The 16,179-nt window shown below is 40.9% G+C and overlaps 1 protein-coding gene across 2 annotated transcripts in view; it reads left to right on the top strand.

Annotated features, from left to right (window-relative positions):
* MEGF10 (multiple EGF like domains 10) overlaps window positions 1–16,179 on the top strand; it is a 177,518-nt gene that overhangs the window by 50,109 nt on the left and 111,230 nt on the right. For both annotated transcript variants that reach the window (XM_006927570.5, XM_045058512.1), the window contains exons 3-4: window positions 2,726–2,827; window positions 4,648–4,748. In XM_006927570.5, the coding sequence (XP_006927632.2) occupies window positions 2,726–2,827; window positions 4,648–4,748 (203 nt within the window). The remainder of the gene's footprint in view (window positions 1–2,725; window positions 2,828–4,647; window positions 4,749–16,179) is intronic.

The raw sequence follows: 16,179 nt of genomic DNA on the forward strand, positions 1-16,179 counted from the left end.
ATACAGACGTTTAATGTCATAACATGACCTTTGAAATTTTATGGGAATAAAGCATTAGGTGTAGTTCCAACAAACCAATGTAGTTCACTTGTATTAGTGCTGTAGGGCCTGGTAGAATATTGTTGTCACTCAACTGGCATTGATTTAGAGTGGCTGCTTTTTAACTCCTCTAGTGGAGGAAAGCAGCTGTGTTTTGTTCACAGGTAACACAAGACCGCACCTGTATGGTAGTTTCATATACAGAGGATGTTCATCTGCTTTGCTGTCCACTGAAAACGGAGTGGACGAATAATGCTACAGACCTCAAGGTTCAGTTATTTACAAGCAGCTGGAGAGGCAGGAAAAAAGTTGGCGAGGTCTTCTAATTTGCATTAACGTGAACCTCAGAACAGTGCTGAAGTCAGAAGACATTAATAGCTTACTGTGATATTTTGTTCCAAGAAACTTTATATATTTTTTAAAACACTTATTTATTTATTTTGAGAGAGAGCATGAGTGGGGGGAGGGCAAGAGGGCAAGGGAGAGAGAGAAAATCTCAAGCAGGCTCTGTGCCGTCCGCACAGAACAGGATATGGGGCTCTAATCTCACAAAATGTGAGATCATGACCTGAGCCGAAATCAAGAGTCAGACGCTTGAGTGACTGAGCTGCCCAGGCACCCACCCTAAGAACCTTTGTATTTTAACAGAGGCCTCTTTTCCCCTAAAGGAGTAATGTCACAGATGTTGGCATTTGCATACTGTGCGATCATCTGAACCTGTTCTTGCCGGTAGCCTCAGGTTGCATATGGTAGAGAAGAAAATAGTCACCTAAAATGTACGTTAGAAATTCAGAATGCCAAGTGGAAGAGATCTTCAAGACTACCTCTGACCTTGTGGTTTTAAGATGTGGTTATCAAAACCCAGGAAAGGGGCACCTAGGTGGCTCAGTCAGTTAAACGTCTGACTTTGGTTCAGGTCATGATCTCACAGTCGGTGAGTTGGAGCCCTGCGTCCGGCTCTGTGCTGACAGCTCAGAGCCTGAAGCCTGCTTCGATTCTGTGTCTGCCTCTCTCTCTGTCCCTCCCCTGCTCATGCTCTGTCTCTGTCTGTCTCAAAGATAAATAAAAACATTAAAAAAAATAAAAACAGGAAAAGAAGGTTATTTGCTGATTGCCATCTAGTTTCTTACTGTTGATCAGGATAACCCTGTCTTCTGGTAATCCAATGATCTGTTCAGTAAGACCTGTTGCATCTGCCTAAGATTTGTAGAGGATCCCTAAATTTACCTAGCAATCAAGGTGCAATGGTCCAAAGAATGAAATACACAAAAGGGTGAATAGTTAGGTTATTTTATAGACTTCCTATTGAAGCCTAAGTATGTTATGGCTAACAGAGACTGGCTAGAGAAAGAAATCCCATTGGTGGGGAGGCCAGCACCGCATAGCTTTTCAGATGAGAAGGTTCTGCCCTATATCTAACCTGAAATATTTATTTTTGATGGAGAGAGGGTGAGCAGGGGGTGGAGCAGAGAGAGAGAGGGAGAGAGAGAATCCCAAGCAAGCTTGGCAATGTCAGCACAGAGCCTGATGTGGGGCTCAATCCCACAAACCGTGAGATCATGACCTGAGCTGAAATCAAGAGTCAGATGTTTAACCGACTGAGTCACCCAGGCACCCCTAACCTGAATTCTTTATGCCAACATTTCAAACTCATTCCTTCTGTACCTTCTCTAGTCAATACCTAGACTAGAGAAGTCTCATCTGTACCTAATAATGAAGTTGGTCCATTGATTTGCTGCAAGTGAGTTCATAATTGTGGCCTGTTTTGTTTGCTAGGGTGAATTAACGATTTTAGTGAAAATCTTTGAGACTGTTAAAGAGAAGAGAATTAACTTGTTTGGACAAGAGGATGCTTCGGGTTCTCCTATAGGCAGGAGCTCTAAGCTCTTGAGCCATGTAATAGACTGCTTTAAAATGAAGAAATATGACATTGAACATTGAATGCTTTTGTGTTTCGTGGATGTTTTCCACCTGCATTCTTAGGCTCTTAGGATGGCATGCCTTTACTTTAACATAACAAGAAGCTGTTAGTGAAATGTATTGAAAAGCCAGGCTAAGTAGCAGCAGGCTGTGGGTATGTATATTTCAGGCTAATTGTTTCAGCTGTGTGTTTAGAACTTAGCTTAGAGACTTCTTTGTAGTTTTTATTCAGAGGTTGTATATATTCTTCCACCGCCTGAAAAGTAGGGCAGGAACCCAAAACCAAATTAATTCAAGTTCCAACCTGAGAAGTGTGTTCTTTTTGATTTTCCAGAATCACTACCAAAATGTACTAGTAATAATATTCACATTGTCTCTTAGCTTATTATTTGCATGCACATTTCAATTGAAAACTTCCTTGTGTAAGTTCTGGGTTAAGCCTGGACACCTGGGATGAGGGGATGCCATTAAATACAGAAACGTACATGGTGGTAATGTTTTCAAGTTTAGGGTTATCAGAGTTAATGGTGAGTAGTAAAGAGAATTTTTTTATGAATTTAGAACATGAATTCTTATCTTTTAAATGTATTATTAATATTGGTCCTTTTGGTGTTCTCAGTCAAATAAAAACCTGTAAACACGTGGAGATTCTCTTTTGAAAGTCAGCAAATGGAGATAATTTAGTCTATGATGCTTGTATGTACACAGTACATCATTAATGTAAGAATAGGAACTACTGATTCCTTACCTTTCTTCTTCTTTTCAGCTACTCAGTGACTGTGCAAGAGTCATACCCGCATCCCTTCGATCAAATTTACTACACCAGCTGCACTGACATTCTGAACTGGTTTAAATGTACACGGCACAGGTAATCAAAGCTCAGGTCTATTTATGGAGTTTGGCTAACTGGGAAGTGCTTTACTACAGAGACGTTACATGTATGAGAAGATGCGTCTGTTCATCTAGTCAATAGTTATTGAGTGCTTGTTACTGTCCTAGCCTTGTTCCAAACCATAGGAGATACAGACATGCAAAAAAAAAAGCCTGTCCATGCCCCTGATGAGCGTACAGGGGAAGTGTCTCCTGGTTACCATAGTTTGGTTAGCAAGAATTCATGCAGCTTTTGTGTGATGCATAAACGGGGGAGACACTCTTAATTATGGACTTCAAGAAACTCATATTCCAGCATACGTTTCTACTTGAATATCTGACTCAGTTTGGACTAATTTAAACTTGAACTCAACTTAAGCCACATTTTTTCCCCTATAAATGTGAAAACAGAGAAGAAAAACATCTTAAATATGAATGTTAATAAGGAAGGGACCAGCGATGCCTTACTTTTATTGGTAAAATGCTTACCATGGTGTGAGTCATGGGTCTAATGTGACACCTGTTGATTTATACTGCACTAAATGTTATACTCAGTGTTATTTCTTCAGACAGGCTTTCCTCCACCACTCCGTCTAAACAAGTATTCCCTTCCTGTCACGCTCTCTTTCCTTACTCAGGCCTTATTTTTCATCACACTATATAATCATTACTAGTCATGATATGACCGATTTATTTGTTTAATATGTATCTGCACTTAAATTCTATATGTCTGTCTTCCCCAGTAGAGTGTAAGTTCTTTGAGGGCAAGGCTTTATATTGTTTTGCTCACTCTGAGCTACTTCCCCAGTGTCTAGAGCAGTGCCTGGAATATATTAAGCACTCAGTGAGCGTGTGTTGCATAAATGAATCAGTGAATGAATGAAGCTTTAGTTAAATGTGAGGGTCCTTTGTCTGTATACTTCTATTTTTGTTTTTAATTTTTTTAACGTTTATTTATTTTTGAGACAGAGAGAGACAGAGCATGAATGGGGGAGGGTTAGAGAGAGAGGGAGACACAGAATCTGAAACAGGCCCCGGGCTCTGAGCTGTCAGCACAGAGCCCAACGCGGGGCTCGAACTCACAGACTGTGAGATCATGACCCGAGCTGAAGCTGGACGCTCAACCGACTGAGCCACCCAGGCGCCCCTGTATACTTCTATTTTATAGTGGGATGAGACTGTGTTGTCTCATTTTTCAAGGAATTCTCTGAATTCTTCCTTTAAAACATATGTGAATGGTAATTAGATCAGTGTCATAGCTGAAATTAATTATACTCTCTGAGCTATCTCAAGATAAGTGAAATAGGAAAGTCATAAAACTTCTGATCCCTTGAAATAAAGTATAACTTGACTTAAATGGGCCATTTTAATATATTCTTAGCAAACTGATTAAGAGTTAGCATACTATTCATCAAGACATTTATTCCATGTTTCTTCTTCTTTTAAAAGTTTTTAAAATGTTTATTTATTATTGAGAGAGAGAGAGAGACAGAGGGAGAGCCAGTGAGAGGCAGAGAGAGAGGGAGACAGAATCCGAAGCAGGCTCCAGGCTCCCAGCTGTCGGCACAGAGCCTAACTGTGGGCTCGAACTCACGAACTGTGAGATCATGACCTGAGCCGAGGTTGGAATCTTAACCGACTGAGTCACTGAGGTGCCCCTCCCTGTTTCTTCTTAACTGTTTTAGAATACTTTGCTCTTCATACCTTTATTATATATATATATATGTAATAGCCCTTTGGTATTAAAATAAAAATTCTTGATTTCTAATCAAATTGTCAGTCAAAAGAAGTAACAGTGTGATTTCTCCCTCTGTATAGAATCAGTTATCGGACGGCCTATCGACACGGAGAGAAAACTATGTATAGGCGCAAATCTCAGTGTTGTCCTGGATTTTATGAAAGCCGGGAAATGTGTGTCCGTAAGTAAGACCTTTATCTCTTTGTGGGTCACTTATTTTTCCTGGTGCTGGTGTGCATCTGTTAATGGCAGCCAAGACGGAGGCCTGGGGAGCTGGGGAAGCTTGGACTATTCCCTTTCCCTTTTGATGGCTGCTTTCCTGGTCTGTGGAATGAGGGAAGCATTGCTCTGTTCCTCTGTGTTATAAAAAATCTCCAAATGAATGTTGCCTGAGGAGAAAACAGATGTCATAAAAGGATTATTGAAGGCTGGATGTGGCAGTGTTCATTACAGTTTTGCAATAAGTGTCTCTTTGGAAATGGGTCAAGTTGTCACTCGACTTAGGTCACAGAAGGGAAGAGAGGCATGACTTTCCCGCAGCAGTGGACTGGAGCCCCAAGTCAGCTTCTGAGAGGCGGGTGTGTTCTTTTCTGGGGCACAGAAAGATGAAGGCTTTCACAAAGTAGAAGAGTTTTCACGCTAAGCACCGACACTAAGTCTGAGTCACAAAGTAGACCTTCTTCTTTGTCATTTTCTCTCTCCCTTCCCCAGCTCACCGGTTCACTCTGGAATGTCTCAAGGCAAGCTTGATATTTTATGATACACTTCAGAAAAATCCTAGAATATCGTGTGGGATGAAGTTTGCAAACTGAGGTTTCTTACTACTGGGTGTAGGACATAGAGAGGACATCATTAGAAAGGGTTTTATTCAAATATTTTGGCTCAACACATAGCTAGAGGGGCCACTTTGTTTTCTGAGCTGAGACACTGGTGTTGAGTTGCATAGAGAGACAAGGTTCTGCTCTAACTGGATGGCATTAGGATCAATTGAACACCTCTTAGCATGAGTATCTGCAGCGCTGGGTAATAGCCCTGGGTGGCCTCAGATAAGCCCTTTCTACCTCTTTGAGACTCCTTTGCTCTCTAGTGGAGAGAGGAGTTAAATGGATATGTGTGTGTGCCCTCTTCTTTCCAGTGACTGGATTCTATTCTTTAAATGAACAGCAGCAGTTCCTCAACTTTGATTTAGAACCAGGGCTTTTTGTGATAATAAATGTTCACTGAAAAACTTAGAAAATAGAACGAAACAGGGGCGCCTGGGTGGCACAGTCGGTTAAGCGTCCGACTTCAGCCAGGTCACGATCTCGCGGTCCGTGAGTTCGAGCCCCGCGTCAGGCTCTGGGCTGATGGCTCCGAGCCTGGAGCCTGTTTCCGATTCTGTGCCTCCCTCTCTCTCTGCCCCTCCCCCGTTCATGCTCTGTCTCTCTCTGTCCCAAAAATAAATAAAAAACGTTGAAAAAAAATTAAAAAAAAATAAATAAATAAAAGAAAATAGAACGAAACAAAAGAAAAGGAGGGGTGCCTGGGTGGTTCAGTCAGTTAAGCATCTGGTTCAGGTCATGATCTCACGGTCCGTGAGTTCGAGCCCTGCACTGGGCTCTGTGCTGATGGCTCAGAGCCTGGAGCCTGCTTCAGATTTTGTGTCTCTGTCTCTCTCTGCCCCTCCCCACTCACACTCTGTCTCTCTCTGTCAAAAATAAATAAACATTAAAAAAAATGAAAAAAAAAAAAAAAGGAGACTACATTGAGAGTATGTTCCCTGGTCAGTAAATGTACTTTTGTAGCATATTGCAAATGTCATTGTGCGATTGCGTTGTAGATACTTAACCAGTTTCAAGTGTTGAATATTTGTGCCATTTCCATGTTTTACCTATTATGACCTGTTCTAGAAGACATCATCATGGTTAAATCTGTGTTCATACCCTTAATTAGTAGGTAAGGATACCTTGTTAGAAGTAATATTCCTGGGCCAGAGGTATATACCTATTTTTAAAATGTTTGGTGTCTTTCTGCTTTCTGCTGCTACTTACAGTATTTGGAAATGCTTTTTGCTTAAACTGTGTGCCAATTTTCCCTTTGGTAATTTTTTTTCTCAGTTTGCATGCCTCTGATTAACAATGTCAAATAAGAAAAATTACATGTTTATAATCAAACATCTTAGCGAATAATTATGAACCGATCTCTGTGGCCCAGGCTGATGGGAGTTTTCAAAGCAAAGCCCTGAGCATGCGCCCAGGCAGAACGGGCGTGGACCCTGGCTGTCTGGGCTGGCCACTTCCCAGGGGCTTCGGGGTGACGTTATCTTGGTGCCCTTGCCGGGGCTCTAACGTACAAGAACAATCATCAATAGAATAAGAGAGTGGTTGTGTCTCCCAGGATTCTTTTCTATTACCCAGGTCACAGAAATGTTATATATAAAGTCAGGATGCTCTTGCATTAAGTTAGGTAGAGCCTGGAGAGGTGTTTGGGCAGTCTTCTGTCGTACCTTCTTTCCTTGAAGGCCTTGCGCTAAGGAAGCTTGATTTTACTGGCAAGCTGGTGGGAGGAGCATGGATCCAAGCAAGGTCTGTTAGGGTTTTGGTGCTTCCTGGTCCCAGCCTTCCAGAACCCAACACCTCTGTCATTTTCTGCATCGCTGCTGCCCAGCTCTAGCATCATCACACGTCGATATTATAATGATAGAAATGACTTTTCCTTTATCTCACACTAGGTGGGTCGCAAGGTGTCCTCCTGATGGCTTTAGCATTTGCCTCTAAAGTTCTTCTTTTTCTAAGCCTTTCTGCCTGACCAACTGCCCCTGGAGACTGAAACGTTTTTCCTTTAGATATGTTAATATATTTGATCAGCTTACTGTCTCCTCTCAGAGGCCTGGGAGCTATTTGGTCTCTTTTAAGGTATTTTGCATCTCTCCACTCTGATGTCTTGATTTCATAGCTTTACCCCAGAGGATGATCAAGCTTCCCTTGTTTCCTTGTTCTTGGGGATGCCTCCAGTCAGTCTTCTGTCCTCTCAACAGCTGGCTGCAGTGAGGCACCCTAGTGGATAGAGAAGGGAGAGAGAAGACAGGACTCTTGGTTCTGCTCTCCTTTTCAATTAGTTTTTGCTGTCAGGTACACAGAATAGTCATCATTGTTAACTGTTTCTAGTTACCAGACAGAATTGAAACACAAGAATTGGTTATAATTTTAGTTTAATTTTTGGTAGTAAGTTTTCCTAGAAGGCAAAAAGGATGGTTTCATGCAAATACATACCCATATTTGAAAAAAGTATCCTTTAATTAGCTGGACTAGATCCTTCTGGAGAGCAAGCTCTATTTTTATTACCTCTGCTTCATCCTGCTAAAGATGATGCATTTCCTCTAGACAGATTGTGTAGAGGCTGCTAGTCCACAGAGCACATTTTGAGTCACCAGGGTCTCTGTCCAGAAGACAGATTGTGTCATCAGGCAGGAAGAATCAAGACGGAGAACGTAGGGAATAGCATTGGAATCTGGGTGGGAAAAGGAATGTTTGGAAAATTTTTCATAAAGAAAATATTACTAGACCTGAAAATGTCCATGATTTCTTGAGGAGGTTTTAACCTATTCCTAACAATAATTAAACTTTTAAGTGTATTCATCTTTCAGGGTAACTATTCTTGCCCAATGTTGTGTTTAATTACTTTTGATGTGGAGAAATTCAAATAGTAATGAAGAAAAGCACAGGGGAATGAAATGGGTTCAGTGTGTGTGTGTGTGTGTGTGTGTGTGTGTGTGTGCGCTCACGCGCACATTTATCTGTGTATATATGTATGTAGTATGTGTAGTAAGTGTTTTTTTTAAAGTATAGTTGACACACACTGTTATGTTAGTTTCTGGTGTGATTCTTGTATACTTCAGCTTCTCTATATGTCACGCTATGCTCACCACAAGTGTGGCTCCATATAATAGCTAAAATGCAATTACAGTGTCATTGACTACATTCCCTATGCTGTGGCTTTTATTCCTGTGACTCATTCATTCCATAATGGGAAGCCTATATTTTGCACTCCCCTTCACCTTTTTTGCCCACCCTTCCACCCTCTTCCCTCTGGCCACCATCGATTTGTTCTCTGTATTTGTAAGTCTGATTTTGCTTTTCTAATTTATTCATTTGTTCTGTTTTTTAGATTCCACAGATGAGTGAATCGTATGGTATTTGTCTTTCTCTGTCTGACTTATTTCGCATAGTATTCATTAGGTCCATCCATGTTGTCATAAATGACAAAATCTCACCCTTTTCTTTGTAGGATATTCCAGTGTGTGTGTGTGTGTGTGTGTGTGTGTGTGCACATCACATCTTTATCCACTCATCTTTTTTTAATATGTCATTCTTTTTTTAAGGCTATTTATTTATTTATTTATTTAGAGTATGTGTTAATGGGGAAGGGACAAAGGGGGGGGGGAAGAGAAAGAGAAGAGAATCCCAAGCAGGCCCTGTGCTGTCAGCACAGAGCCTATTGTGGGGCTCAATTCCACCAATTATGAGATCACGACCTGAGCTGAAATCAAGAGTTGGAGGATGCTCAACTGAGCTGCCCAGGCACCCCAAGATTTCATTCTTTTCATGACTGAGTAATATTCCGTTGTGTATATATAACACGTTTTCTTTATCTATTTATCCATCAATAGACCCTAATGTTGTTTCTCTCTCAGCTATTATAAATAATGCTGCTATATACATAGGGGTATAGATACCTTTTTGAGTTAGTGTTTCTGTTGCCTTCAGATAAATACCCATAAGTAGAATTGTTGGGTCATTTGGAAGTTTTTCTTTCTTTCTTTCTTTCTTTCTTTCTTTCTTTCTTTCTTTCTTTCTTTCTTTCTTTCTTTCTTTCACGTTTATTTTTGAGAGAGAGAGACAGAGTGTCACCGGGGGAGCTGCAGAGAGAGAAGGAGACGCAGAATCTGAAACAGGCTCCAGGCTCTGAGCTAATGTGGGGCTAGAACCCACAAACCGTGAGATCATGACCTGAGCTGAAGCCGGACACTTAACCGACTAAGCCACCCAGGTGCCCCTCGGTAGTTCTATTTTTAATTTTTTGAGGAACCTCCATGCTGTTTTTCATAGTGGCTGTACCAATTTACATGCCCACCAACAGTGCACAAGGGCTCCCTTTTCTCCACATCCTCACAACACTTGTTATTTCTTGTCTTTTTTGTAATAGACGTTTTAACAGGTGGAGATGATATCTCATTGTGATTTTGATTTGTATTTCCCCAATGAATAGTGATGATGAACACTTTTTCATATACCTGTTGGCCATCTATATGTCTTCTTTGGAAAAATGTCTGTTCAGATCCTTTGCCCATTTTTTTAATGGATATTTTTTCTTCCTCTTGAGTTGTGTGAATTTTTAAAAATATATTTGGGATATTAACTCCTTATTGGATATATTATCAGATATGTGATTTGCAAGTTTTTTTTTTTATTTGTAGGTTGCTCTTCATTTTCTTGATGATTTCCTTTGAAGTGCAAAGGATTTTTAGTTGGATGGAGTCCTACTTGTTTATTTTAATTTTTTCTGCCTTTGCTTTTGGTGTCATATCCAAAAACTTATCTCTAAGATTGATGTTAAGAAGCTTATTGCCTATGTTTTCTTCTAGGAGTTTTATGCTTTCAGGTCTTACATTCAAGTCTTTGATCCAAATTGAACTTATTTTTGTGTGTCATGAAAGACAGTTGTCCGGGTTTTTTTGCATTCTTCTGCATGTGGCTGTCCAGTGTTCCTAGTACCGTTTATTGAAGAGACTGTCTTTTCTCCATTGTATATTTGTGGCTCCTTTGCCATAAATTAATTGACCATGTATGAGTCAGTTTATTTCTGGCCTCTCTGTTCTGCTCCATTGATCCCTGTGTCTGTTTTTATGTCAATACCAAACTGCTTTGATTCCTGTAGTTTGAAATCAGGAAGTGTGATGCCTCCAGCTTTGTTCTTATTTCTCAAGATTGTTTTGGCTTTTTGGGCTCTTTTGTGATTTCACACAAATTCTAGGTTTCTTTGGTCTATTTCTGTGAACAACATCATTGTAATTTTGATAGAGATCGTATTGAATAGTAGGTGGCTTGGGGTAGTATGGACATTTTAACATTACTAATTTTTCGAATCCATTGTTTGGAATAACTGATATATTGAGTTTATAAATCTAAAAACCTAGTGTTTGATATGCTAAATTTAGCTTAGAGATGTTTTATTCATCAGTCTAACTCTAATAAACACACTGAAGGGCCTCTAACTCATGTTTTACAAATTTAAACACCATCAAGTTTTTAAAACGGAATTTATGCTTTTAAAATGGAATAGACACTATAGATTTTGATGATCTTACACATTTCCACATTAAATTCAAAATGTTCACAAGGCTGAAAAATAGTTACCCTCTAAGAAAATAATTATATCATCTCATGTTTTTGCTTTACTGTAAAAAAAAATTTGGTGGTCTCTTTTCAGTTTGCTGAAGTATTTTTTTTTTAAGTTGATTTATTTATTGAGAGAGGGAGAGACAGAGAGAGCATGTGTGCACAAGTGGGAGAAGGGCAGAGAGCTAGGGATAGAGAGAGAATCCCAAGTGGGCTTCTTGCTAACAGTGTGCACTATGTGAGGCTCAGACTCACGAACCGTGAGATCACGATCTCAGCTGAAATCAAGAGTCAGATGTTTAACTGATGGAACCACCCAGACACCCCCAGTTTGCTGAAGTTTTTGGTTAATTAATTAGTTTGTTTCAATTGTAGTAAAAAATACATAACATTAAATACCATCTTAATAATTTTTAAGTGTACTATTTAGTGGTGTTGAGTGTATTTACTTTGTTGTGTAACAGATCCCTAGAACTTTTTCATTTTTTAAATTGAAACTCTGTACTTATTAAATCTTAATTCCCCCCTCTTCCTTTACTCCAGCCCTTGGCCATCACCTTTTAACTTCTACTTCCTGTTTCTGGGGTTTTAACTACTTTAGAGACTTTATATGAATGAAATCATACAATTTTTGTCCTTTTATGACAGACTTATTTTACTTGGTACAATGTCCTCGAGTTTCATCCATGTTATAACTTTTGCTAGAAATTACTTTTCTAAGTCCACATAATATTCCTTTGTATTGTTTTCTGAAGTTTTTAAAATATCAGGGAACCTGGTTCTTTATTGTTACCTTGATGGAACATACTGAGTCCCTTGTCTATTCCAGATGTTGCCTTCTGTATCCCTGAAATCTGAGACCCATTCTGTCTTAGTCTTGTTTTTCAGGTTAGGTTCGAACTATCAACCCAGTTGGTGACCCCATTTGATTGAATGTGACATATCTTTTAGTCATTAAAATATGTAAATGTATTTTTTTTCCTAAATTTACTGTGGCAATTACTATAATTATGTATTCTTTTCATGTAAGTCATATTTTATGACTCATATCTCTTGTAAATATGAAAATGATATCTCATTGCATGTTGCATATCTCATGGTTGGAATGTGAAATCATAACCTCTAAGGTCATCTTACTCACTCTCTTTCACCTTGCTTTGATGCAAGTCCCATGTATAGTCTAATGTTACAAGAGTGACAGTTGTGTGGCTCTTCCTCCAAGGTATTAATTTCCTCTGTAAGATGAGCAGTCTCCAGATACTTCCCATCTTCCATCTTGTCAACCCCCCACCCCTGTATATAGTCCGTATAGGTTTCTCATTTAGAATTTTTCTCTTATTCCTGAAATGAAAAGATGCACAACACAAACTAGCCTTAATGTAGTGTGTTCAAAGATTATAAATTAACATCGATGTCTTCCTCATTGTTTTGTCTCCCTCACTTTTCCTTCCTTCCTTTCTTCCTTCCTCCCTCCCCTCCTCCCTTCCTCCTTTCCTCTCTCCCTCCCTACGTACTTACCTATTCACTCATTCAATTATTGGACACTTAAACAGTTTAGTGGATGCAGTGAGCATGATTTTATATCTCTCTTTGCACATGTGAGTGATTCGTAAGATAAATTACATGGGACTTCTGGGACAAAGGGCATGAATATTGTATCAGTAAGGATTAGGTTCAGTTCTGAGATACAAGTTTCTTTCTTTCTTACCTATGAGCCCAGATTTGGGTAAACCAGGAGGGGCCCAGGCAATTTCCACCTTTCTGCCCTACCATCTCTGAGGTACAGCCTTCATCTTCATGTACCATTACTGATCTCTATGTATCAGTCTTGTTCCCAAGCAGTGGATGGAGGAGGCAAGAGTAAGAGGCAAATGGCAAAGGCAGCTGTCTTTTAAGGAAAGTTCTTGGAAGTGATTGCATTCTATTTCCACTTTGACCAAAATATAGTCACCGGCCTTACTAACCTGTAAGAGCCTCTTAATTCTGGATGATCAGGAACCTGCCTGGTAAAAATCTATTGTTATAGGATGGTAATAATGAATATTAGGGGACAGGAGCCATCTGAGCCACATTTTAAGACTTTTTGATACAGATTGCCAAATTGCTGTCGAGCAGGTTGTACCAACTTGCTTGCCCACAAGAAGGGTGTGAGCGTGCCCACTTCTCCATATCTTTACCAACACTAGGTATTACTATTGCTTCCAACCTATGGGGGGGGGGGTGGAATGGTAACTTGCTTGCTTTACTTTGCATTCCCTTGATTACTAGTGATGGTGTTCTCTTCAAAAACATATATTCATCAGCCATTTGTATTTTGGCTTCAAGGATGAGAACAGTCTGGAGGATACAGTGAAACTGCTTTGCTCTTCAGAGAGTCACAGAAATGCTGATGAGAAGCAAGAAGGGGAAGTAGAGAAAAAAGGGAGACAGTGTGAGACTACAGCTTGAATAATAAATGCCAGGGTCAAACCAGCAGAAGACTCAGGCCCTTCAGAGCTTCTTACCATCATCAGTGTTGCTGGCGTCCTTTCCCTCCTCACCACAATGTTCCCCAGGTCCCTCTCCCCCATGACCTCAACTCTTTGAAGCTCTGGGGATGGCATAGAGCCTGGTGGCCTCTTATCTTCTCCCATGGCTCCCCACCATGAGCCCTGAGGATAGAGGAATACTCTCTGCTCCCATGGCAGTGAGGACAGCTTGAAGCAGTGAACGTGCACTCTCCATGGAGAGGAGCCAAGATCCAGACTCATGATCTTCATGGAACTGCAGTTTTGGAGTAAATGAATGTTGGAGGCAGCCCTAAGTGCCTCACCATTATTTACAACAATAGAACTTCAGGCAGGTGCCTTTGCGATACACACAACTGATTTCCAAACACATAGTTGAAACCTGACCCCCTAGCAAGTAGGAATCTCTTATTGATTTGGTTTCACGGGACTAGGAAAAGCTCGTAGGAAAAGCAGCAGCAGAGTGGGAAGTTGGCACCTCTCCTTCTGTGGGATTGCTTAATCATGAAACAAGGCTGGCCATCCATTCTCATTCTGGTGTCCTGGGTCTCACCTTGGCTGGTGGCAGAGAAGGCAGGTGTAAGCAGGGTTGCATGTGGCAGAATTGTGAATGGACACACGACATGACCAGGGGTCCCTTCTCCTGTCTAGCTCTCAACCTTTTGTTTGTTTTTTTGTTTTTATTATTTATTTTTGAGAAAGAGAGAGAGAGAGAGACAGAGCATGAGCAGGGAGAGGCAGAGAGAGAGGGAGACACAGACTCTGGAGCAGCTCCAGGCTCTGAGCTGTCAGCACAGAGACTGTTGCGGGGCTTGAACTCATGAACCGTGAAATCATGACCTGAGCCGAAGTCGGACGCTTAAGCAGCTGAGCTACCCAGGCACCCCTGTTTGTTCCTTTTTAGTGTTCTTTTTTTTTTTTAAGTTTATTTATTTATTTTTGAGAAGTGGGAGGGGCAGAGAGAAAGGGAGAGAGGATCCCAAGCAGGCTCTGCACTGTCAGCACAGAGTCCGACTGGGGGCTCGATCTCATGAATCGTGAGATCATGACTTGAGCTGAAATCCAGAGCTGGACGCTTAACCGGCTGAGCCACCCAGGCACCCCTGGCTCCCATCTTTTTGCCCCACATGCCCAGTCTTCTACTGGATGCTGCTGCAAAGGAAAAGACCATTTTGACAAATGTTTCTTTGGGGGTAGACTTAACTCTGTTTTCCTATTTTTGTTAGATAGGGAAGGTCAAATGCAACTTCAAATTCAAGCTGCCATGGGGGCATTACAGGCAGTGCTGCTTGCGAGCAAGACAGTGGAAGAGATTTGTGGACTGGGTCATCCACTCTATTGCCTTGTAGGCCAGCCCTGATTGTGGAAGATCGGTTCCCATGGATGTGCCCTGCCTGTCTTTGGCATTCATTAAGAGAACTCTGGAACTGTAAACAAGAAGCCTTAACTCCCACACACTGAACTGTATATGATTTCCTGTTCTTAGCAGAGATGAGTGTGACAATTGATTACCATAGCAGTGAATGAATATTCACAGCTGATTTTTAACTTGGCCAATTTTATGAAAAACAGACCTGGTTATAGGCAAGTAGGGAGCTAGAACTGGGGTGGCTGTTTACACAAAAAATAATTCTTGCAAATGAACTTACTCTTGTTTGAATGTCATGCTTCAGTAAGCAATGGGTTGTAAGTCCAAATTTTGGGTTAAGGGCTTAGAGACATCTGTAGCTCACTTACCCAGGACTATTTTTCTTCCAGGAGGCAAATAGGCCACATAGGTGATGCTTTAAAGGGCCATAGAACCCACACATTTCCATATATATATATATATATATATATATATATATATATATATATATTTTGTCCTGGAATATTATGTTAAACTGGAATTAATAAAAGCTTCCCTTTTGGGAGAGGGGGCACCATCTCTTAGAAGTAGCTCCCTGGAACATTGTGTTTAGAAGGATTCTGAGGCCATGTTTGTGCTAAGGGAAAGAATGGAGTGACTCATTAGTGCTTTCTGTCATTATCATTAGGTGGCCCTAGTGCCTCACATTCGCCATCCCTCTGGTAGACTCTGTATGACATCCTGTGGCATTTTGGACCTCTTGAATCGTGGAGGTATCAGTTGAGGTTCCTGAATCATACAGCTGGCCATAGACTCCTGTTATACTTAGCTTTTCCATTTAACTCTGAAGTCGTATGTACTTGTTTCTCCCATTGTCCCCCAGAGAAATGAGCTTTCTCTTTGTGAGCTGGAATATTCAGGATTATATTGTCAACAATTTTATTTACGGAACGGAAACAGATACTCAACAGCCACATTTTGCCTCCATGTAGGCATAGGAGGATCTGGTAGGAAGGGCATTGCAGGCAAAGCGTCCTGATGGGCAAGGGTTTTAGGAATAGCAGCGCTGCAAGGACTCATTTCCCTCACCTGGAGATTATAGAAGAATGCATTAAATTCATGGGGCGCCTGGGTGGCACAGTCGGTTAAGCATCCGACTTCAGCCAGGTCACGATCTCACAGTCCGGGAGTTCGAGCCCCGCGTCGGGCTCTGGGCTGATGGCTCAGAGCCTGGAGCCTGTTTCCGATTCTGTGTCTCCCTCTCTCTCTGCCCCTCCCCCGTTCATGCTCTGTCTCTCTCTGTCCCAGAAATAAATAAACGTTGAAAAAAAATTAAAAAAAAAATTCTTTATTGGTCTTTTGCTGCTGAAAAGATTGGGG

Source organism: Felis catus, chromosome A1 (assembly GCF_018350175.1).
Source record: "Felis catus isolate Fca126 chromosome A1, F.catus_Fca126_mat1.0, whole genome shotgun sequence".
Lineage (NCBI taxonomy): Eukaryota > Metazoa > Chordata > Mammalia > Carnivora > Felidae > Felis > Felis catus.